At 45.2% G+C, this 25258-nt stretch overlaps 1 protein-coding gene across 2 annotated transcripts in view; it reads left to right on the top strand.

The window, feature by feature from the left end:
• The window catches only part of Slc18b1 (solute carrier family 18 member B1), a 31340-nt gene extending 6686 nt beyond the window's left edge, over window positions 1–24654 (top strand). Inside the window, exons 3-14 of one of the 2 annotated variants that reach the window (XM_012514545.2) lie at window positions 1802–1897; window positions 2457–2530; window positions 4690–4837; window positions 7221–7377; window positions 11566–11702; window positions 15174–15275; window positions 17795–17886; window positions 19244–19339; window positions 20686–20760; window positions 23014–23107; window positions 23205–23251; window positions 23469–24654. In XM_012514545.2, coding sequence (XP_012369999.1) covers window positions 1802–1897; window positions 2457–2530; window positions 4690–4837; window positions 7221–7377; window positions 11566–11702; window positions 15174–15275; window positions 17795–17886; window positions 19244–19339; window positions 20686–20760; window positions 23014–23107; window positions 23205–23251; window positions 23469–23535 — 1185 coding nt within the window. In that variant the 3' untranslated portion in view covers window positions 23536–24654. The remainder of the gene's footprint in view (window positions 1–1801; window positions 1898–2456; window positions 2531–4689; window positions 4838–7220; window positions 7378–11565; window positions 11703–15173; window positions 15276–17794; window positions 17887–19243; window positions 19340–20685; window positions 20761–23013; window positions 23108–23204; window positions 23252–23468) is intronic. The other variant, XM_023714292.1, reaches the window with a different exon arrangement.
• Window positions 24655–25258: the final 604 nt, after the last annotated feature.

Raw genomic sequence — 25258 nt, 5'->3', positions numbered from 1 at the left:
CCACTGGCAGAAGCCTTCTGGGCTTCAGGTTTCTTCTCTTTAGTGTCTGGCTTCTCAGTTTTTTCACCCACCATCTTGCAAGATGGGAAAGAGCATTAATTATTGAAACTGTCCTGTTAGTCAGTTTTGAAACTCTCTCATTGCTATTTGTTTCTCAATAAAATTAATAATTAAAAAAAAAAAGAAATGTAGTTGAGGGCTGATGAGATAGCTCAGTGGACTAAGTGCCTATTTAGGCAAGTTTGGGGACTGGCCCCACCCTGGGCACATTGAGCGGGCCATCAGGACCTGGTGTGGTGGTACAGGGCTAATCCCAGCTCTGGGGAGGCTGAAAACAGGAGGATCACTATGACTGTGATCTGCGTAGTGAGATCCTATATCAGATACATTTAAAAAAGAAAAAAGAAGAAGGAAACGTAGTTGTGGCTGTTGTAGGGAATGGGTTTTAAGTGTATCTGAGTATGTTTTTGTGTGTGCATGTGTGTGTATACATGTGTTGCTTTTCTATATGAGAGGAAAATTACTTGCAGGTCTAATGAGACAGTGAATAACAACACTGGTCACTGCTGATACAATCCCTAGCACAGAAGAAGTGCTCATTAAATGACTGTTGACTGGCCAAGATAAAACAGGTGTGTTGTTGAGGCTTCCAGAGTCATACTGTGGTAGGCTGCCGACTGAGTATTTATTTAACATTTTTTCTTTTTTCTGTGGTACTGGGGATTGAACTCAGGACCCTGCGCTTGCCAGGCAAGCGCTTATTCTACTGAGCTATCTCCTCAGCCTCCCAGTCATGTATTTGAATGGTTAAACTTTTTTTTTTTTTTCATGGCACTGGGAATTGAGCACAGTGGCTGTGTTCCCATCTCTTTTTATTATTTTGGCCCAAGGTCTTGCTAGCTTTCCTGGCTGATCTTCAACTCGAGACCCTCCCACCTCACTCCAGGAAGGAGCATATCACGCATATGCCAGCATGCCTGGCTAAACTCATATTCACTCCTCGAATTTCTGTAGGTAGGCCCTGATGTAAGGAACCACTGTATTTTCCGGTTTGAAAAAGTTTGCAAAATCTTGTCTATTTTTGTATGTGAATTTGATGGTGCATCAATATAGTAGCATCTAAACTTACAAAGAGTAGATAGTTAGGATAAACGCTACATCATCTGTAATAATCTCAGTGCTTCCTGGTGGAATAGGCTAGAAGCGTCAATGCCTACCATTTGTGGGCGGTAGCCTACCACACGATGGCTCAGAAGACTGGGTAGTATCAGGGAGCATCTTCTTTCTGCGTTATTGATCTCAGGAAGGAAAACAGTTTCTCCAAAACTGAGTGATCCTAAGAGTCGCGGCAGCAGGGCACCAAGCCGACTGCCCTTGGTGTGACCCATGTGCTGGCTCACGGGATCTTTTTCACTGACCAGTGGTTTGGGATTGTCCTTAGTGGAGTACAATCCTAGCTAAAAATGATCGTGAGAAGGAAGCGTGTCTGCATCAGCTGCTTCCCCAGTCCTGTGATTTCAAAGAAGAGCCCGTTTTTTCTCGCCCAAGGTTTTCTTGTGTGTCTGCAGTCTCTGACTGCAAGTGAATGATTTTCCTGTCAGACACTAGTATTTACTCTCTAAACTGCTTTTTCTCCTTCCCTACACCACTGATTTTGAAATAATAGTCTTTGAAGTTGTCACACAGAATGCGCCATACAGGTCACAAGATGATCATGCTTTGATCTCGTCTTCCTTTTTTTTTAAAAATGCTGATCCTGTTTTGTTTTTCAAACTGTGTTCCTATTTCTGTTTCTTCAAAGGCTGAAGACAAAGGAGCCAGCAATACTATGATTGGCATGATCTTTGGGTGCTATGCTTTGTTTGAGTTTTTGGCATCTTTGGTATTTGGAAAATATGTAAGTATTGAAGTTCATGTACACATTTTCTTTTTTTAATTTTTTTTTTAATTTTTATTTTAGGGAAGGCTCTGCAGGGTGTTCAGGGTCTCACTACTAGATTGGACTTGTAGTGACCCGCCTGTTTACAACCTCCCAAGAGTTGGGGTTGTAGGCACGCACCACCATGTCCAGTCTGAAATCCATAGTTTTTTTTTTTTTTTTTTCCTTTGGTGCTACCAGGAATTGAACTCAGGACCTTGCACTTCCCAGGCAAGCACTTATTCCACTGAGCTATCTCCCTGACCCAATGTACACATTTTCATTCTTAAAAATTATGTAGCTAGTTTTCTTTATTTAGTAGTCTACAATGTCCCTGGATTAAGAAATAACCACCATTATCGTTTTATAAATGTTGCCATTGTGAAGTGGAGATTGTTAGGGTTGATTGGATTTGGACAGTCCGTGTTTGTAAGCAATGTATGTTGCCATTCTTTTAAAGCAATGCAGTGTGTTTGTTTATGTGAGTACAGATCTGTATAAATAATCCTTTACCACTCTTCTCTGCCATTTATTACAGCTTGTACATATTGGAGCAAAATTTATGTTCATAGCAGGAATGTTTATCTCGGGAGGAGTCACAATTATCTTTGGGTAAGTCACTTTCTGAGATGTTTGGGAAATTGAACAAATTTCATGTTCTGTCTTCAAATTAAAATATTAATGGCTTCTTAAAACTGACCAGGACCTTTACTTCCTGTGGAACACATAGCCCATGACTACTGGTGCAGCATCTGGGGAGCAGAGAGCAGAGAAGAAGGGTACTGACCTTAGGTCCTTCAGGGGTACCAGTAACCCAACCCTGGGAGCTGCCCCTTTGGGGCTCCTGTAATTGAGTGAGAAAAATGACAATTTTTTTCAGTCATACAAACTTTCTGTCATAGGTTAAAAGTGAATTTTTTGTTCTCAAATATCAGTTCAAAAACTTCCAGGCACAGATGTGGAGACAAGGTCAGCAGAAGTCTTTCCCTGCTTTGGGGCTCTGGTTCCCCATGTGCTTCGTTTTTAGGCAAGCCCACCCCTTTTGGTGGCAAGATGGCCCTCGTGGCTCCCCAGGGAAGACAGCACCTCTTTCCTGAGAGCCACACTAGGCTTGCAGAATGGAGCCCTCTGCCTGAGCTTTGTGGGTCCATCCTGGCTTCCTGGCCATTGTGGCCCAGCAGAAAGATGCTGTGATGGGGCATCCCAGCTAACGTGCTCCCTTCAGGGCAGGAAGCAGGTAGTGTCCCCACCACAGCACTTGTTGATTCCGGGAAAACAGATACCAAAGGTAAAATAGATGCAAATTCGTAGAGTCTTTAAGCCAAAAAAGCATAGTGGGAAATAATTTTAAAGAGCTCTTATTAGAACTTTGAACTTCTGTAGCTCAAACAGGAAAGATAAGAGTATGATGAGATAGGTTGGCATATGCCCATAATCCCAGCAGCAGGAGAGTACTAAATTCAAGACCAGACTGGTGGGGGCCTGCCCATTAGCTTAGTTGTTTAAGTGACTGCTGAAACAAAGTATTCAGGCTCAGGGTGGTATTGTTCAATCCCCAGATCCTCAAGCCTTACCAGCCTACCCAGAAGGCATACTGAGCCAGCCAAAAAAAAAAAAAAAAAATCCTTCTGAACTTCTGGGGCCAGGGAGATGGCTCAGTAGAATAAGCAGTTCCCTAGCAAGCGCAAGGGCCTGAGTTCAATCCCTGATCCCACATACAAAACAAAAACCCAGACTGGTCTACCTGGCAACTTTGAGGCCAGAGTGGACTTTATCTCAAAACTTTGTCTCTAAACAAACAAACTAACAAGTAGGATAAAATAAGCTCCAGATATTCATTATGTTGAGTGAGGTTGCTTTTCTCTTTCTTTTTTGTGAGGACTCGTCTATTTTCTGCATGCTTTTCTTCTTTGAAGGTCTGAGTCCCACCTGGGAGAAACTTGATAGCTACAAGTATTTTCTTCTCCTACCTCTTGTTTTGGTGACTCTACAGTTATTCCTCTGTATGTATCTAGGGGATCCACATCTGTGAATTCACCCCAGTGCAGATTGAAACTATTTGAAATGAAAATGTATCTGTACTAAAAATCTACACTTTTTCTTTGTCATTCTCTAAATAAGAGATTATGCAACTATTTACATACCATGTATATTGTGTTAGACTCACACATTGTGTAATATCTGTGTTGCGAGTAACTAGAGATGATTTGATGCTGGGGGTGTAGCCCGGGGGAAAAGCACTTCTTGACTATGCCTGAGGCCTTGGCTTCAACCCTAGAACTACCAAAACATACACACACACACACACATACAAAAAAAAAAAAAGGAAAAGAAGAAAAAAAACCCAACAGCATGGATGTGTCAAAGCACACAGCAAGACATGTGTGGTTCACCTGCAAATACTGTGAAGCCTATCGTACGTGGCCATTTTTCTGTGAGACTATAGCATCCTTGGATTTTGGTACTTGGCCATGTTCCTGGAGCCAATCACCATGGCAACAGGAGGATAATTATGACCCTCGAAGGGACCTACTTAGTATTATCATGAAGGAAATCAATTATCTCAACTTATATGTTCACTAAACTGTCATTATGAGTCACATTGTAACAACAACAAAAAGGTTGGAAGTCTAACAAAATAATTATTTAAAAAATTCACACACTACAAAGATTTATTGTAACAACTATGGGTGATGTGCTGCTGTTCTCCACAAGTGCAGCTGCACTGGGAAGAACAGCTTGGCATTGATGAAATGTCCTTTTTTCTCTAGTGTCATGGACCAACTCCCGGATGGACCAATATTTATTGCCATGTGCTTTCTAGTGAGGGTAATCGATGCGATAGGCTTTGGAGCAGCAACAACTGCGTCATCTTCGATCCTCACAAAGGCTTTCCCGAATAACGTGGCAACAGTGCTGGTAGGTAGTACACACATTCTTACTTTCTTTTGGGTGTACGGAGAAACACTTTTTGAGTTTCCACTGTACAGCTTGGAGTGCATTCTTGTATACCTGCTTTTTCTCCATTTTTTTGTGCTTTTATTATCTTATCTTGATTTCTACTTCTAACAACAAGGCTATCAAAAAAATTGCACTCAGCAGCCGCTCTGGTCTTAGGATTCCCCCGAGGGGGCAGTCTGATATGTAAATGTAGTCCCACCAGCTTGCCCTTTTACCACTTTATTTTTTATTTTATTTTATTTTGTATTTTGAGAAGGGTCTACAGGTGTTCATGGTCAGGGTCTCACTACTAGATCGGACTCGTAGTGATCTGCCTGTTTACAGCCTCCCAAGTGGATTACAGGTGTGCACCACTACGCCCAGTATCAATTGCTGTCTCAGCGTACCCCGGGGCCAGGCCATCCGGCAGGCCCTGGGGGTGGGGTTTTGGATTGAACCCCTGCCCCCTGCGCCTGCTTGCAGTCTCTTTAATCCTCTGAGCTATTTGGCCGGCCTTCCTATTACCACTTTGATTCCTATATTCCTCGCGAGATTTTGGAATGTATTGATGGAGTTCTTGTGTGTACTTTGTGAACCTTGAAAATGGAAGGATAAAATAAACTCCAGATATTCATTATGTTGAGTGAGGTTGCTTACAGGGATTCCAATGGAGAGGTTCCAAGCCCTAGGAGCTAGATCTGTTTAAAATGCTGAATTTCTTTCATAGGAAATTATTTTTCCACAGTACTGTTTTGCTTGTTTTAACTTTCATTCATGAAATAATTTTACATGGTGCACAATGTGAAAGCACAGGAGGTAGTGCAGGGTATGATAAATATATTGGAATGGTTGCTCGGCTTTGTGCACACCTGCCATCGGATCCCTGGTCCTCTACCCCCTCTAGGAAACGAGAGGCGTTACAGGTTTATTCTACATGGATTCCAGGTATGTGTGCGTGAGCACATACATATACACACATGTACACATGAGTACACACATGCACACGGGGCACAGAAGCAAACACCCAGGCAAGCGCACATGCACACACACACACACACACACACACTCTCACATACTGAGCAGGAGCAACTCCTGTCCTGTTTTTTTTCCTTTACATAAATGGTGTCACTTATCCCAGTCATTGACCAGCTTGATGATTGCCTTCACCAGGAGTAGTGCTTGAGCGCAGTCTCACAATACATACGTTTGTAAATATGTTCTTAGTCTTCTTTACTCTGTGTACACTCTTTTATTTGATGGATGTATCCTAGCTTATTCCATTTTTTTTTTTTTTTTTTTTGCGGAACCAGGGATTGAACCCAGACCCTTGCACTTGCCAGGGAAATACTTATTCTACTGAGCCAACTCCCCGACCCCAGTTATTTCAGTTCTTGATGGGTCATTTGCATCTGTAGCCCAGCAGAAGAGAATTTTGATACGTGATTAATTAAAATTGGTATACTGAGGTCTAAAGTGATTTATTTTCTTTAAAACATGGGAGTGACCTTCCGCTTCTTCTAAGAGCTGTCTGCACTGCCTCCTCTACCTCAGCTCCCCCGGCCCTCACCTCATCTCTTGCTAGGCTCCCACCGTTCTGTCCCTGGACTGCGGCACATCTTTGGATCTCTGTGGGAAATCCAAACGTTCTTTGTCAGCACGTTTTCCTGGTCTTCACCTGTCCTTCCGTGCCTCATTTCTTTGTTTTTCCATGCACATTTTTAATATTTTCATATCAGAAGATTTATCAATTGTTTCTTTTCATATCTTGTAAGTTGTATATCTAAATCATAATTAGAAAGCCTCTCCATTGTAATCACTGAAAGAGACCAGGCATAGTAGCGTTCACCTGAGATCCCAGCTGCTTGGGAGGCAGGATCGTGGCTTTGAGGTGGGCAAAAGCAACATATTAAAACCTTCCCCCCCAAAAAAAAATTTAAAAAATTCCCATATGTTATTTAAATTTACTGCTTTTCCCCCCCAACACTATAGTTTGAATTCAGCACCTTCATACTGCCCTTTTTATATGTTTCTCTTCTCTCCTTCTCGTGCTCTTCTTTTTAACGTTTTGAGTCATAGCGTTAGTCCCTCACTTGCCTAGGCTGAGTCAGAACTTTAGTTCCTCCTGTCTCAACCACCCACAGTGTTGGGATTTCAGGTATGTGTCATGATGCGTGCCTTATTTTTCTAATCTTATTTTATAGTCACAATATGCTGGCTTAGACTTAAATTGTTTGTGTATCTTGAGGTTGTATCGATGTGTGTGTAAATTATGAAACAGACAGGATTATTTTAGAAGTGCTACCCTGTTAGTTCCTCAGGTGAAATACATTAACTTGACTTTCTTTCGTTTTGCGGTTCTTAGGGCAGTCTTGAGGTTTTTACCGGCCTGGGGCTCGTGGTGGGCCCTCCTTTAGGCGGCCTCTTGTATCAGTCCTTCGGCTATGAGGTGCCGTTTATTTCCCTGGGATGCATAGTTCTGCTGATTGTACTGCTCAACATATGTTTCTTACCCAGCTATGGTGAGTCCGTCCTTGCTACTTGCTTTAAGAATCTTAATTTTTTTAAAGTTTAATTTATGTATCGGGTACATGGTCACACTGTGCAGCTCGGACTCCTAGTGATCCTCCTGTTGTCAGCCTCTCCGGCACTAGGAATACAGGTGTGTGCCGCCACACCCAGACTCGGTGGCCGGCTCAGCATGCCCGGGGTCCACCCTGTGTAGCGTGTGGTGCTCGGGATCGAACCCTGATTCCTGGGCTGGCCTGAGCAGGCACTTAGTCTGCTGAGCTCTCTTGCTGGCCCTCTTACAATTGTTTTTATGCCACTGTAAGAAAACATTTGACCAGATATTCACTTTTATATAATAAATAATAGCTCTTAAGAGCACCTCAAAAGAATCAGATCACTTCTCATAAATGTTGAGTAGTTTTTTTTTTTTTTTTTTTTTTCTTTAAATGAATTTAGGATAGGTTCTACAGGGTATATACGATCTCACTATGTAGATCGGACTTGTAGTGATTCTCCTGTTTTCAGCCTTCTAAGTGCGGGGATTACAGGCATACAGGCATGCACCACTATGCCCAGTCTCTCTCTCTCTCTATTTTTTTTTTTTTTTTTGAACCTGGAATTGAACACTCAGGCCCTCGCACTTGCTAGGGAAGCGCTTATTCCACAGAGCCATCTCCCCGGCCCCACCATACCCAGTCGCGATCACTGTCAGCCCGCCCCGGAGGTGGGACCAGCACGGCACGCTGGGGATCGAACCTGGCCGCTGCGCTCCGCCCACCCAGGCGCTTTAGTCGGCTGAGCTATCCGGCCGGCCTTTGTTGAGTACTATTGAAGTGTGTGGGAATTTCTGCCTATCGCAATTCCTTTTGATCCAGCTAGCAAATATTTCATTTGTGCCCATAAACTGTCACCACACGTAGTGCCTACTTGTGTTCTCCTTGGTCCAAACACAGCGGGTGTTAGGAACGGGAAGGGATTCCGAGCCCCACGTGGCGCCTGTTTCCTAGAAGGCCTCGAGCCGGGGGGCGAGGCAGTTCTTCTCCCCCCTGGAAGCCCGCCTGCGCTGCGACAGACTCGCAGCATCGCTGCAATAGATGCAGGGCCTCGCTGCCCACTGGCGGGCCCACGAGCGCCTTTCAAAACAGGCACTGAGGCGCAAGCCTCGCAGGGCACCTGCACCTGTGCAAGATTCAGCTTCATTCACGAGGCACTTGATGACAACAGCGCACTCGCCAGGCAGGACACAGGGTGTCAGATACTAAAGGCTCATTTGTAGTTTCTCCTGGCGGGATGAGATTTCCCAAGAAGACATTTGTGTTACAAGCAGCTTGCCCAGTAGGGCAGTGTGCGTTGATACCTGCACAGGTCACCAGAGAGCTAACACAGCCGGAGGCAATACCCCAAGCAGCCACGCGGTGGCGCCCGTCCACCGCGTTCAGGTTCATCGGCCCCTGGGCTGATTATCAGAAAGTAGACACCAGGGGAGATGAATGATGTAGGAGGAAAGCTGGGTGAGTCTTTCTCACACCTGGTGACGGAAAAAGATAAATTGCTTCACGTCCAAGCTAGGTGCAGGTGTTTGGAACTTTGACGATTAGGTGCAAACTGCTTTCAAGACCTTCTTCCTGGAGCCGGGGCGCTCCCCTCCACCGGCCGGGGTTCCCTGGGGTTGCGCCTGGTCCCCGCCTCTCTGTGGGGCGTGCGCGGGGCGCGGCCCTCCTGGGAGGCCAGCCGTGGCGTGTGTTTTCCCTGCACACACATGGTGAAGTGCAGTTGATGTTAGGCACAGTCCACGATGAAGAAGAGCTGACGATAAAATGGAGCAATCGTAACTGTGCTATAATAAAGGTGACTTAAAACTTAAGGACTTTTTAATTTTCTGGAATTTTCCATGTACTATTTATAGACCGGAGTTGACCTCAGGGAATTGAAATCTCAGATAGCAACACTACAGATTGTGTGTGTGTGTGTGTGTGTGTGTGTGTGTGTTAGCAACTAACTTAAGACTTGGTAAGAAAATCAACTTAAATGTGCAGACCGCAGAAAAAATGCGAACGCGTGTCGAATCACGTTGTTATTAAAGGCTCGTGCGAGTACCACGGTGTACATATGTATCAACACATGTTGCGCACTGTGAATATGTATTTTTTAAGTGTTAAGGGAAAAACAAAATCTTTAAATCCCTGCCGTGTGAACTTTATCCCGAAGGCCATTAGGAGATAGCAGAGGCCATGACAGGCGGCGTCTCCCTTGAGCCAAGCGTCCTTCCCATTTTCATTATTGGGTCTTCAATGTCTTGATTAATGTATTCCTAGATATTTGTAGATTTATTTTTACAAGGGTACTATTTGCTCAATAAAGGTCCCTGTTATACCGTAACATTTAGCAACATAGTATGACTGGTATTCACAATCAGTGTATCCAGTTGAAATTGGTATCTTTTGTAATTTATATTTTAAAAATAACTAACCTTACTGTGCAATGCAATAGTCGCAGCAAACCGTCTTCCTGCTGCAGTACCGCGAGAGGCCACACGGTGGTGCCCGTCCTCTCGCTAAAGTTAAACTACAGCGGCTGTTCCTAAATTGGAACAGGGGTGCGGACAGTGCTGCGTGAGATTCAGTTTTGTGTCGCATACTTGGTTGACAAGAGACTGACAGTAAGGTTTAATTTTATTTGCTAGCTCAAGATGTCTTAAGTGTAGCGCTTCGGATAGCTGAACAACACCAAGGCTTTTCTGTATTTTACCCCACTTCATCATTAATAAGCATAAAATAATGAACCGTGCTGGGTGCTGAGGACGCCCCAACCTTAAGGAACTTCCGGGCTCACTTCCATCGTCATCTCTGCACAAGGCCCTGTAACCACGTCCTCACGGCCACGGCCACGGCCACCAGGCCACAGTGCAATAAATCTCTAAGCCCTGGGTCTGTTCGTCACTCCCCGCTCCTGATTCCCAGCGACTTCCCGGGCTTCTCAGCTCCTCTTACGGATGCCCCACACCTGCACCGCCTACTCCATGTGAGCTCTGTGGCTGGCGTGGGGTCCTGCCCCCTGCACAGTCTTCTAAGCCGTTCTCTTTCGTGGCTCCCGCATGATTGCTTCCCCTCACTTCTGAGGCCGCCACAGGGTACTGGACCCTTCTTTCCCCCTTCTTCGGTTGCCCATTCTGGAGTTCTAGCCCAGGGCTCAATGCTTTGCGCGTCTTTCCTCAGACCCTCCCTGGGGTTCCAGGCAGCACCCCCACCCACGTCACCATTCGGGCCGGGTCCTCGCCCTCTGCACTCGCTCTGTGCCTTCTCCATAGCGCTCTTGTTTCTTGAACGTGCCCTGCCCCAGCGGTCTGCGCAGCGCTCGGCTCAGCCGAGGCACTCGTAAGCAAATTAAATGGAAGACGCAAAGCCGCCCAACAGTAGAAGCAGCACATAGGGAAAAGTTATTTTCACGTGGAATTATTATGCAGCGAACCTTAGATGTAGAGTGAGAAAGGAGAAACAGTTGCAGTTCATGGATGAACTAGGGCCAGAGGCGGAGTAGAATTTTAAATAGCTCAGCGGCACAGCACCTACCAAGCACGTGTGAGGTCCTGAGTTCGATTCCCGGTTCCAAAAAAAAAAAAGGGGGGGGGGGACAGGAACGAGGTCTTGATGTCTGATGTTGGGACAGTGAGGAAGCTGCCACTGTCGGGAGAGCGACTGGAACTCACCTGACCTGACTGTGCGAGTAATTTACATACGACATTTAGCACCTTTTTCAATATGGTATTTGCCAAAAGACAGAAAATTAGTCCTTTAAAAAAAAAAAATCCTCCTTCAGCACAGACCACATATTATTCCTTGGCAAAGCCCTAGAACTGCATTTTCCTAAATCAAACCAAACTGTGCGGGTCCTTTGCGTCGTCTGGAAGAGCCTCGCTTCCAGGCTACTGCCCAAAGCCCCTGCCGGCTCTCCCACTCCCACTCATAGGCTGCCTGATTCCTTTCGGATTTGTAAAATTTTTAAAAATGAAATGGAGTTTGGCTCTCGAGTCACATAACATACAAATGTCAGTCATATGTGCTTTCAGGCAAACTCAGAGGTGAAGTGGATTTTATTACTACATAAAGTTAATCTTAACAATTTTGGGTTTCAAAAAAGTTAGAAAGTGAAAAGCTGTGAACTGCTACACTTCTTGTTTTTCTTCTTCTTCCCCCCCAAAGAGTCGGATCCAAGCGAACTCTCGTTCTGGAAGCTCGCCACGCTGCCCAAGGTCGGCCTGATCGCCTTCGTCCTCATCTCCGTGAGCTCCTGCTTCGGCTTCCTCGATCCTATTCTGTCTCTCTTCGTCTTGAGCAAGGTGAGTGGCCTGCGCTTTGAGCAGATGGACGCAGCACTTGCTTTGAGGCCCTTCCTTAGGGAAAGTCCTGTGCATGGCTGGGAGCAGGTGGTGGGTGGGGAGCTCTCACCACGCACTGGTGCTTCTCCGTGCCATCCCCACAAGCTGGGGATATGGTACTAGGAACTTTATGTAGCAGGGACAGAACATCCAACCCCCACATCTTAAAGCTGAGAGGTTTAATTTGGCTCCAAGGCTGACATGGGGAGGGTGTGGTAGAACAGAGATGCTAGGTCACACCGGCTGGCAGTGAAGCAGGAAGAGAGTGCCCAAGAGGAGGGGTTGCGGGTCCAGACACAGAGCTGAAAGCCCCCCCCCAGCCCCCACTCCCAGCAGTGCGCTCCACCAAATAGCCAGATAGTGCCCAAAGCCAGTCACACTGAAGCCCTTCCCTAGCGCCTACAGCCATGATTCTGTGAATTAAGGGTCTGCTTCAGTAAGAAAGCAAGTGTCCTCTCCCTGTGGCCACCACACCGGCGTCCTTTCCAAGACCTCACTAATGTCATTGTAGGTCAAGCGTGGACATCAATCATGCCATCTAGCAAGGCGGATTTCCTCCATTTGTTAGGATTCCTCCACTCGGGGCTCTCATGGGCTTATTTAGTGTGAGGCGTCCACCCTGTCTTGTTTACCCCCCACTCCCCATCCGCTTTACATTTCTTAGGCTGTTGGATGCAATCAGATGACTATGTTAATGTGGGATGGGAGAAAGAAACAAAGAGTCTCCTCCAGTACTGAAGAATAACTGTTGAATTCTGAAAGTTTGTCATAGACCTTTGCGCATAGGTATTTTTGAGAAAAGAATGATGTCATGTTTTCGCTTATATGAGCAACCCCAAAAATATAACATAAAGAGCAAAATCAAAGGGGAAAAACAGAAAACAGGAAATAACCTCTTGCGGATGGAAAGGGAATCTAGGGAAGGGGAGGGGAAGGAGGGAAAAGAAAAGAAAAGTAGAAAGGACTGAGGTGCGAGGCCTGTGTGCACACATCCAAGCCCTGGGCCAGGGCGCTCATCGGCTGTCACGAGCATGCACTAATAAAAAAAAAAAGAAAAAAAAAGTTTTTGAAAAGCTGGTTATTAAATGCTAAAAAAAAGAATGATGCCACAAAATGTATTAGCAAAATGGGTAGATAATTATCCTGAAAAAGTAATGTGTCTGTAGAGGCAAAGCAGAGAAAATTTGATGCATTAGCATCTAAAGAACATAATTCCAATAAAAATAAGTTTCCATCATCATTTCACATGGATTCTTCGTTTTGCTGTCATTGTATAAGGGCTGGAGTTAATTACTGTTTTATAATTGCATGCGGCCACTTGACATGACTACATTCTAACTGTTTCGCACACAACTTGGTGGACCACGACTGTAATAACTGACTTAAAATTTAGAGAATTAATATTCTGTCAGGCTTGCCAGTAGCTATGCAGGAGGCAACACAAGACAGAAAGTATTGTGTGTCTCTGGTGACACAGTCCCCGCACACCCTGAGCAACGTGCCTTTGTAAGTCATTTTTATGTCTTCTCTGAGATGTTTTGTCTACACTGAAAAACATGTAGCTCACCTCTCAGCTTTTTTGTGTATATCTTAGATTTTTTTTTTTTTTAGTACAGGGTGTAAAGGGTCTCACTACACAGATCGGACTCGTAGTGATTCTCCTGTTTTCAGCCTCCCAAGCATGAGAATTATAGGCGCGCACCACCACGCCCAGTCTCAATCACCATCTCAGTGCACCCCAGGGGTGGGGCCTGCACAGCATGCCAGGGATTGAACCCCTGGCCTCTTCGTCTGCCTAAGCAGGTGCTTTAATCCACTGAGCTATCTGACCAGCCCTTTGAGAAAAAAAATTTTTTCCTCAAGAAAATATAGCTTATTCAAACAGGAAGGAAGAGTCAGGAAGTTAGTGTGGTTGACCCCTTTGTAGCATGGTCAGTAGGAGAGGCATTTGTTCCTTGTTCCCCAGCGAGGGACAGGAAGCCTCTCACCCCAGAGGATTTTTCCTCTTGACTGCCTCCTATTGGGGTTGCTGCCTCCCCCATAGCCTTCTCCAGTTTAACAAATCTGTTTTTTGTTTTGTTTGGCAGAACTGGGGATTGAACTCAGGCCCTTGCGCTTGCCAGGGAAGCACTTATTCTACTGAGCCATCTCCCCCCTTCCCCAGTTTAACAAATCTGTTGATATTTATTTCCCTGTTTTTCTATCAGTATTTTGTGTCCTGGTGCTCTTCTATTTCTAGCATTATTTCCTTGGCAGTTTGCTGTGACTTGTTGTCTAGCCTGTTAAGGTAGTTTGGTCCCCCTTCATCTCTCCAGTCGTAAGATAAGGAAACATCTCTTCTCTGTGGCTGCTATCTTAGTAGCTGTCACACTATGATGACAATGTGTATGAATTCCAAGGACTGAATTATGAAAATTGGTTAAGGGCATTAAGTGAAGAAAAACAACCTACATACCCCACAAGACATTCTCATCATGCCTGTGATGTATCACAGTTATGTGAGGGCTTGTTGCCTGAAAATCTTTTTTTTCTTTTTTTCAAAATTTATTTATTTCTTTCTTTGATACAGAGCTTCACTATACAACTCAGACTCACAGCCCGCATGGCACACAAGGTACCAGGGATCAAACCCAGGTCTTTATGTTTGCCCAGCAGGTGCTGAGACAGCCAAGCTAGCTCCCCAGCCCCTGTGAAAATCTTTTAAAATATGTCACGCCATCTACTGTAGTACTAGATATTCATCCTCCTTTGAGATGGGTCAATGTTGCTGTGTGTTTTTTCTGTACCAGAGACACTCTAAGCTCAGCTCTGGACTGTTAGTGTCACCCATGAGCTTTTGAGAAATATAGATCCTCAGGCCTCATCCTGCACTTCTAAATCAGAAAGCCTAGGAGGAAATCCAGCGATCTCCTTCAGCCAACTCTTTTTTTTTTTTTTTTTTTTTTTTTTTTATTAAGACACAGTCTCACTATGCAATTCAGGTTGGCCTTGAGCTTACTTTGTAGCCCAGACTGGTCTCAAACTCACAATAGCCCTCCTGCCTCAGCCTCTCCCAAGTGCTGGGATTGCGGGCATGCACCACCACACTCAGCCCTGTCTGTAGTCAACTCTTTAGAAAATTCTCTAGCACAAAAAAATACATAAAACACTGATTTACATATAAATATGCTATAATTCGTAAAGCTTAAATTATATGTTTAACATCAAGTGTTACAAATAAAACACCAAGATCTTTTCATCTTTGCTTAGCATCTTTCTCTTCTAGAGAAAAAGAAACTCACTTACCAAAATAAGACCCAAAGTGAGACAGATGCTGAGTAGTAGACTCACCATAGTAATGAAAGCTAAAGAAATGATGGGAAGAAAGGGTATAGATATTTATTTTTAAAAATGACTTAATCATGTAAGTTTAATACATGAATTCTTCTCCAGTTTAACTTGCCAGCTGGCTACGTGGGGCTGGTCTTCCTGGGGCTGGCGCTGTCCTACACCATTTCCTCACCACTCTTTGGACTACTTAGCGACAAAATGCCAGTAAGTTCCCTTCACTCTTCCTTTTGCATGTTTAGTGCTTTCTCTCTCTCTCTCTCTCTCTCTCTCTCTCTCTCTCTCTCTCTCTCTCTCTCATCTTTTTGAGACAGGGTCTCCCTATGCAGCTCAGGCTGACCTTGATCTTGCTGTGTAGCCTAGGCTGGTCTCACACTCACAAAGATCCTCCTGCCTCAGCCTCCTGAGTGCTGAAACCACAAGCGTGTGCCACCATGCTCAGTCCAGCACTCCTAAGGCCCCTGGTTACAGTTGACAGAGACAGTTTGCTTATGGGAGGGATTCCAGCGTCTCCCACGCTGAGCGGTCACTCTGGGCAGGCCCAGCACAACTGGATTAGACTTTTTAAAGGAAAAAGCTCCTTGACGAAAAGTAAGATGGACGGACCTTACGGTTAGGTCAAGTCGTAGAGGTTCTTGTGGGACTGTGTCAATTGAGAGACTTGGCTTTAGGAGGAGCTCATTTATTCAGAGAGTGGGAGGCAAGGCGCATGGAGTATGCTGTCCCCTTCCTATTAGGAAATTCCTCTGTTCTCTCTCAGTGAAACATAACCCATTCAGTGTGGATAACTGGCGCACAGAACCAGTGGCGCCATCCAAATCTCAATTTTCCATGACTTCTTTTGTCGCTTTAGTGCTCAGGTTTGCATTTCTCCCTTACTACTAGACAGATCCACATATTTATCAAAAAATAGCTAGGTAGGTAGGAATTACTACCTCAAGAACCAAAAACTTCGTAGCTTGAACAGTGTTTGAGCTGGGATTTTTAAGACATAGTTTCATATAACTGAATGGATATAACCCTGTACCTTTTGGCCTGACTCATAGTTTGTAAGGTGTAACTTTATTGTATATATATTTAAATTTATTTAGGACAGGGTCTTTGGGGTCTATGGAATCGAACCCCAGCTGCTGGGCTCAGCCTAAGAAGGCGCTTTAGTCCACTGAGCTATCTGCCCAGCCCTTAATTTTATTCAATATTATCTCAGGCTGTTCAAACTTCCATAAGAAGTATCATAAGTACTAATAATTATCTGTCACAATTCTGAAGCCCTGGAAGCCCAGAGTCAGGCCCTAGGGATTTGTTTTCTTATATAGGCTCATCTCTTGATTTATATTATTACTATTATTACCTTTCTTTTGGTTTGTTTGTCTCACTATAGGGTCCTGGTTGGCTCGGACTCACTAGGTGGCCCTGGCTGACCTTGAGCTTGCTGCAGTCCTCCCGCCTGGGTCTCCTGAGTGCCGGGGTCACAGGTGTGCACACCACCACACCTGGATGATTTCCTGGCCATAGATGGTGGCCTTTGCCTGGTAACTCACATGGAAGAAGGGCCGTGAGGCTCTCTTGGTCCCCACTCATGAAGTTCCACCCCCCCAGTACCATTACGCTGGGTGTTAGGGTTTAACAGTTCTGTGACCAGAGGCATGGGCATTTGGTAGTTTTAGAATGTGATTTTTTTATGTGGTATAAGTGTTTTGTAAGTTTCTTATGGTGAGTGCTTTTTTTTTTTTTATGCCAAAGCCCCAAATGAATTTTTTTTCTAAAGAATAAAGAGGGCCGTCCAAATAGCTCAGTGGCTTAAAGTTCCAACAAGCAGGTGCAGGAGCCAGGGGTTCAATCCCAGGCTTGCCATGCTGGCCCCACCCCTGGGGCACGCTGAGATGGCAATTGAGACTGGGTGTGGTGGCACACACTTGTAATCCTAGCTCTTGGGAGGCTGTAAACATGCGGACCTCTACGAGTCTGATCTCGTAGTGAGACCCTGAACACCCTGTAGACACTTCCCTAAAATAACAAAACAAAACAAAACACCCCACAAAGTAATAGGAATTCAACTATGGTTGTTGTATTGCATGATGTTATCTTCCAATTAGTTTTTTAGGTTACAAGATAACCATTTTATGCCTGAAAGAATGGCTACCATTGAGAAACCAGCCAATAGCAAATGCTGGAGGGGCTGTGATGAAAAACAAACCCTTTTCCACTGTTGGTGGGAGTGTGGGCTATAGCGACCATCACGGAAATCAGTGTGGAGACTCCTCAGAAGCCCAGGGCTGGAGCTCCCATTCAAGCCAGCTATCTCCCTCCTAGGTATTTTTGCAAAAGAACTGAAATCTTCTCACCCCAGTGATACATGTGCACCCATGTTTATAGCAGCACAACTTGTCATGACTGCTTTTCAAGCTGTTTGCTATTCAGGGAAGCGCTTATTCCACTGAACCATCTCCCCGGCCCCAACTGTTTGCTATTCAAACTAGTCCATCATGTGCAAAAATTTGCAGCGTGTGTTTTTTTTTCCTAAGGAATCCTGAGCCTTGCTTGTTCCATTGTGTGGTAGGTAGTCCTTGCTTTTGAGTTCATTATCCTCTGATTTTCTCCTAAATGTAGAATCTTGCTTTCTTGAATGTCCTTTGATTTTTGGATATGTGTGTGCTTTCATGGTTTTTTGCATTGATGAAGGAAGCTTCTGACTCCTGCGTTTCCTGCACTTTTTCCCTTATCAGCACCTGAGGAAGTGGCTCCTGGTTTTTGGCAACTTAATCACAGCAGCATGCTTCATGCTCTTAGGGCCTGCCCCGATCTTACACATTAAAAGGTACTTTTTTTTCCCCTTCTATACTTTTGGTCAAATTGTGGTAGCAATTAATTTAAAATTTTTTGTTATAATACTGGCATGCCTTAGCATTTTAATCCTTAATGTGTCATTGAATAATTGCTTTGGTTTAGGCTTGTTTTGAGTTGTTAGACCGTGACTGGTCGAAGCAAATAGGAATTCAGAAAATCTTCAGCAAGCAAGGAAGATGCTTATTCTCTCCTTGGGTTTCTATCAATTGTGTTTGTTTGTTTGTTTGTTTGTTTTGTTTTTTTCTTTCCTGTATTTTAGGGAAGGGTCTACAGGGTGTTCAGGGTCTCACTACTAGATCAGACTTGAAGCGATTGTCCTGTTTACAGCCGCCCAAGTGCTGGGATTACAGGCATGAGCCACCATACCCAGTCTCCATCGCCATATAAGTGTGCCCCGGGGGTGGGGCCAGGGGCAGCACGGCAGGACAGGGGACGGGGGGAGGGGGGATTGAACCTCTGGCCCCTGCGCCTGCTTGCAGGTGCTTTAATCTGCTGGGCTATTTGGCCAGCCCTCTATCAAATATTTACTTGTTCTTATTTTTAAATACCACATGTTGTTACCCACCTTTGGTTGATGTTTCTTAGCAGGTATTTTTATTCTTTTCTGCTGTTCCTCCTCGCTCCTTGAGACAGGAGCCAAGTCATTTTTGCTTCTCGTCATCAGTCACATGTCACAGCTGCTTGTAGAAACTTGTTTGACAGTTTATGTGCTAAATAAAGTGAGTTTCCTAGGCCTTCTCCCATACTTCTAGGATGAAGCATGGTGTGGAAAAAGAGAGACTGCGGGGTCTTTTGGTCTTGGGTTTGATCTCAGACTTTGCCACTTACTATTACTGTGAACTTGTGCAAATCCCTTAACTTCTAAGAGCCTCGGCTTCCTTGTCAGTAGCCCGGATCTCCCACCGGAGAAAGTGAGGTTGTATACATCAAGTACTGGCAAAACATTCACCTCTACGGCATCCCGTCCCTCCCTCGGCACTGTTCAGGTCCTGGCTCTCAAAGCCCTGTGACTGAATGAGCTGTGTTGGTGTGGGTATTGCAGCCAATTTTCAAAGAATTTTGTGTGGCAAGACACAGCCTGGCTGCAAATGCAAGACCTGCGTGACCGAAGGGACTGTCTGGAGGCTTGTGCCAGCGATGCTACTGCAGAGATGAGCTGGGTTCCCTGCTCCCCACAATATACGGGGCTCACAGGGGATCTCCCGGCTGGGATGGGCAGGACGAGAAGCAGCTGGAGGCTGTCCCATCACCTGCTACACCGACTTCGCCAGAACCCGTCTTCCCTCTTTAACGCTGACGCTTTCCCTTCTTCCCACATTCTTTTGCAGTCAGCTGTGGCTGCTGGTGCTGATCCTGGTGGTCAATGGCGTCTCTGCTGGGATGTGTATAATCCCCACTTTCCCCGAGGTTCTCAGCTGCGCGTAGTAAGTGCTGCCTGTTTCCTGCTGAGCTGTGCTGGGAACAGCAGTGAACATCATGGGTTATGAATATTTCAATTTCTTAGCATGTCAGGAATGTCTCCTCAAACCATCGTGTATTTAAAGAATGCAAATATTGCATTTACATAATAATAAATCATGTAAATGTTAATATAGATATTTTTTAAATGTGTAGGTACAGGGTCTATAAGGTCTCACTACACAGATTGGACTCATAGTGATCCTCTCAAGCGCTGGGATTACAGGCGTGCGCCACCACACCCAGTCTCAATTGCTGGCTCAGTGCGCCCCAGGGGCAGTGCTGGCACAGTACTCCGGGGATTGAACCCCGACTGCTGTGCTCTGCCTAAGCAGCTGCTTTAGTCTGCTGAGCTATCTGGCTGGCCCTCTTAATATGTATCAATATTGCTACACTAGTGGTCAAAATAAGCCAAAGACTGATGCTTGTTTGGTGTGGGCCTTGACGAATATGTAGCTTTTAAAAGCTAAAGCCAAAGGGAGAACCCTGGGGCTCGTCCCTCTCACACAGAGCAGACCTGCGTGACAACAGGGCTGCCAGGCGTCTGTTGCTAGGCCGTGATTCCTAGGTGCGAAGATCGGCCCAGCTCAGCTGTTCTAGAAGTAAGGAGCTGCCTCTGGGCCTTCTCAGAGCTGCCCACTGTCCTCTTGACATCTTCGTCTTAATTGAAGGGATTGATAATTATATGCTTTATAGGCATTTAATATAAGTGGATCGGGCTGGGGAGATAGCTTAGCAGTCTAAGCGCCTGCCTGGCAAGTGCAAGGACCCAGGTTCTATCCCTGGTACCACATGCCGTGCCAGCCCCTCACTGAGGTGGCCACGAAATCAGGCACTGTGGTGCATACCCTTTAATCCCAGTGCTGTGGAGACTGAGACAGGAGGATCACTATGAGGCCAAACTGTGTAGAGAGACCTTGTGCCAAATAAATAAAGATAAAAAAATTTTAAAAATATGAATGGATCATGATGTTAATATATCTTAAGAGATTTAATAAAAATGTTTTTTAAAAGTTATTTTATAATTCACAAAGCATCCCATTGAACTAGATTTATTTCTTGGTTTTTTGTTCTGAAAGCTCTGTCCCCAAGTGCGGGATCCAACCCAAGCCCATGTGCACGCCCAGCAGGCGCTCCACCATAGAGCCGCATCCCCAGGCGCCTGGGCACACTTGACTTCTTAAAAGTGCGGTGTCATGCCACTGGTTTCGCCCAGTCTTTCTGTGCTTCATCTTAACATCGCTATCATACAGTGTTTTCTTTGAGGCAGGTTTCCTTTCAGTAATAGATACTCTTATGTCTCTCTTTGCAGTGAAAATGGGTTTGAAGAGGGATTAAGTACCCTGGGGCTTGTGTCGGGTCTCACGAGTGCCATGTGGTCGGTTGGGTGAGTGCTCACTCTTTTGTCCCTACTTGAAGACAGGAAATGCTGTCCCCACTGTACAGATGAAATGGGCCTGCTAAGGTACCACGAAGGGCCACTAAATATGTGAAAACATGTTCTCACCTCTGGCCCTCAGAAAAAATGCAAATTAAATCCACACTAAAATGCTCTCTTACTCCAGACAGAAGAGCATCACCAGGAAATGAGGTAATCACACGAGCTGGCGTCTTGGGTTCCGTCTTGTTGCTGAGACCCAATACCTGGTGCCCACAGTCTGGAGAAGGAGGGTTTGCTTTTACTCACAGTTTGTGAGGGTTTCAGTTTATAGTGGGCTGGCTCCGAGGCAGGGTAGGACATGGCAGAGCAGGGCTGCTGAGGGCATGACAGAGGCAAGCAAGAGAGATAAAAGGGAAAGAGGGGCAGGCCTCAGGCCATGCCCAGTGCTCATGTCCTCCCACCAGGCTTCACGTCCAACATCAATTTAGCTCAACCCTCCAGTGGACCAGTCACTGCTGAGGGGCACTTCCGCACGAGCCAATCACTACCCGAAGCCCCTTCTGCCCGAGTGCGTGAAGCCCCTGGCGAGGCCTCAGGAGCTAAAGCGCGCCTTCTGCATTGTCGGTGGGACTGTGGAATAGAATAGCCCTCACAGAAATCAGTATGGAGACTTCTGAAAAGTGAAAAATAGATATTCCATTCAACCCAACTATTCTCCTTATATGTATCTTCCTGCAAGATTTAAAGTCATTATATTACATTTATACGTATGTTTATAGCAGCACAATTCATAATAGCTACATTTCAGCAGCAGCCTAGAGAGCCATCAAAGATGAATGGAGAAGGCAAACGTGATACCTGTATACAATGGAGTACTACTCTGCCTTAAAGAAGGATAAATGAGACTTTTGTAGGAAAACGGATGTCCCTTGAGACCATAGTGTTAAGTGGAATAAATCAGACACACAACTTTCTGTGTCACAAGGTTTCTCTTATATGGAGAACACAATATATAAACACAGAGCAAAATAAAAGACCAATGATAATAAGTAGGAGGATAGATTTTTCTCATGGAGATGGAGATTCAGGGATGAAGGTGGGGGAGTGAGGGTAATGGGTTGAATAAAGAAGATGTTTTGTGTATGTGTACCAACTCCCTGCAAGGAACTTGGTCTCCATGCAGTGCAGCGTGTACTAACAACAAATAACAGCTGGAAAATTAAGCAAAACAACAACAAAAAAAGTTACATGAGATTGTCAAAGATAGGCAGTGGTGAGAATTCCGAGCCACACCTTCTGACTCCAAGATATAGTTATAGTATCCTATGTAATACTTAAGCAAGCTGGGCCTGGTGGTATACCCTGTGATCCCAGCATTTGGAAGCTGAGGCAGGAGGATTGCTGCAAGTTCAAGGCCAGCCTAGGCTGCAAGATGAGTGTGAGGCCAATCAGAGTTGCATAATGAAAAAGCAAAGAAACAAAAGAATCCTAAGCGCCACATGGCGTGCAGGCCCTGCCCCCAGTGCCCTGAGCCAGCCAATGAGACTGGGTGTGTCGGCTCCTGCTCCCAGAGCTTGGGAGGCTGAAAACAAGAGAATCTCTACGAGTCCAGTGTGTGTAGTGAGACCGCGTAGACACTGTACTAAATACATCAACAAGCAAATAACACAGGAAACCCCTAAGCAAAATGGCTTCATACACATTGACTAGTTTATGTTACTTGTGCATGCCTTTAAAAAAATGTGTCTCAGATTTAAAGTTTCTTTAGTATTCATCCATTTCTACCTTCTGCTATACCAGAAAGACAAATGTATGTGAACAATGTTGCATAGAGAGCTCATACATATCCAATTGAGTTGTATTATATCAAGTACTGAGAATATAATGCTGTATAGTCTTGAACATTTGTTAGCTTTTCTCTGTAAGCCCCCAGTTTTTGAGATGCAGCTCTTCTTGAGACTTGGTTAGAAGTTTTAAGCATCATCATTATCAAGTAGACCATTTTTTTTTCTTTCTTTCTTTCTAGCAGTGTTAGAGATTGAACCCAGGGCCTCACGCGCGGTAGTCAAGCACTCGACCACTGAGTGACACTCTCAGTCCTGGAATTATTTTCTTAGAACTGCCGCTATGCCTGGGAGTTGGCTTTCTAATTCAGTACTTACAGTAACAATACAAGGAAGGTCTGGGGGGGGATCACGTGACTTTGACGAAGCAATTATTTTTCCACTGTTCCATAGTCACTCTTCTCTCCACGGCTAGTGCTTTCCTCGGACCGATGCTCGGTGGATTTCTGTATGAGAAACTTGGTTTTGAGTGGGCAGCTGCTATACAAGGCTTGTGGCCCTTGATTAGTGTGAGTAACGTGTCGATTTCTTTCTCATTTTCCTTATGTTTTAGAGAAAGTTAACTTGGAGGATTTACACTAACCCGTATCTTTCATTGCATCAAAGGGATTAGCGATGGGCTTGTTTTACCTCCTGGAAGACTCCAGAAGAAGGTAGGCCCGGTTTTGGTCTCTTGTCTCCTTTCCACGGTTATCTTCTGGGAATGGAAAGGAAAGATCGTTTTGCACCCGTTCTCCCACTTAGCAGAGTCTGGGCCCCGGGAGCGCAACCCTTGGCAGATGCTTTTTAAGAAGCTAACTTGTTAGAGGCGTAGGCTCGGGCTGCTTGTTGAAGACTGAAACGCTGAGGTTCTCCCCTCTCCTCTTGCAGATCAAAGCCTCAGAGCACTGTGGGCACAGAGGAGGAACAAGCTGCTCTCCTGGTAGAGGAGACTTAGCCTGCGGGCTCGGCCCAACCAACCGGCGGCCGGAGGACCGGCACCCTGGCTGCGCACATCACTGCCGGAAGGATTCTTCTGTGTCCTTAGTTTTGCACACAGAACTCTGAGGGCTTCACACTCCCACCCTGGAAGCGTGGGCATAACTGTGGATGATCACAGTAAGCAGATTGGGCTTACTGTCGTCCTGATGAGCCGGCCAACTGCACCAGTCGTGCTTGCAGCATTCGATATGGGAAAGTTAGTTGAAAAGCAGTAGAAGTTCATGGGGTTTTGGTTTTGTTTCGCATTGTCTTTGAGGCAGGGTCTCACTTTGGACTTCAGGCTGGCCTCAAGCTCAAGGCGATGCTCCTGCCTCAGCCTCCCAAGTGCAGCCACGCCCTGCAAAGTTTGTGTTTTTTTAAGAGACCAAACTTTTCTTAAAGATATTGCTGATTCTTTCAAGGCTTCTTGTTACCTCTGTTTACTTTTTATTGTAAGTTTACTGATTTTATGGATATACCTTTTTATTAACAAAGAAAAAATAAATTACACTGTTATGTACCAATTACATAAAGATGACTTAAAATACGCAGTTACTTAAAATCTGCATTGAAAGATATGCTTTCTCTTGTGTTCTGAGATTTGGGGCCTGGTGCAAAGGCAGAATTCCTTCAGTTTTACTGAAAGAATTTTATGTGTGAAAAGTATAAGAAATAAAAATAAAGCTACTATTTTTATGATCTATTTTCAATTATGATCTTGCTTTGTGAACATTACTAGGTTTAACATTACTCGCCTCCTGCGGTGTCTGCCTGCTCCTGCCCTGCCATCGCTGCGGTGTGTGGCGCTGCTTCTACTCCTGGCGGGTGTGCTCTGCGTCCTGCAGGCCAGCGCCCAGTTCCTAGCCAGCCGTGACTGTCAGTTGTGCTTGAGGGAGCGGCTCCCTGCCACCCCGCAGGAAGCTGCTGCTCGAAGTGAGACTGTGTCAGGTCACCATCTTACACTTCCATGGTGGTACGGCTTATTTATCTTTTCATGTTTTTGAGAATGAAAGCTTTTATGTATTGATTCAAAACTGCCTGGATTAAAACACCTGCTTAGGCAGATGCAGGGACTGCAGTTCAATCCCTGGCATGCTGTTCCAACCCCGCCCCCAGATGGGATTGAGACTGAGCATGGTGGGGCATACCTGTAATCCCAGTATTTAGGAGGCTATGAGTCTGATCTATACGAGTCTTACGAGTCTGATCTATATAGTGAGACCCTGTACTAAATACATAAAAAGCAAACAAAAAACCCTGCCTTGTGAATGTGTTTTGTGGATGCAGGGCTGTGTGCCTGGGATTTGGCTGGGCTCACAATAAACACCAGGTCTGTAATTTGTACCAGTGGATATGAGTCCCACAAGTTCCAGGTATCTTGTGAAATGCAGCTGGCTGGTGCTGATGTGCTGTGGGGCCTACTGTAGGCAAGGCCTCGACATGGCCCAGAGACCTCTGGTCTGAGATCTGGAGAATGGAAACGAGATCATTGTTCATTCAATCTACAAAGAGCAGAGTCCATAGAATGTGCTGCTCAAAGAGGAGACTATCTGTAGTCTAGGAAACAGGAGATTGGGAAAGCGGAAAATAGTCCCACTATATGTGGGGTGTGTGTGTGTGTGTGTGTGTGTGTGTGTGTGTGTGTGTGTGGTTGAGCATAGGACCTTCACATTGAGCTACATCCCCAGCCTTTTTATTTT

This window comes from Octodon degus, unplaced genomic scaffold, assembly GCF_000260255.1.
Source record: "Octodon degus isolate 3935 unplaced genomic scaffold, OctDeg1.0 scaffold00034, whole genome shotgun sequence".
Taxonomy (NCBI): Eukaryota; Metazoa; Chordata; class Mammalia; order Rodentia; family Octodontidae; genus Octodon; species Octodon degus.
This window is presented reverse-complemented; position numbering and strand designations above follow the sequence as displayed.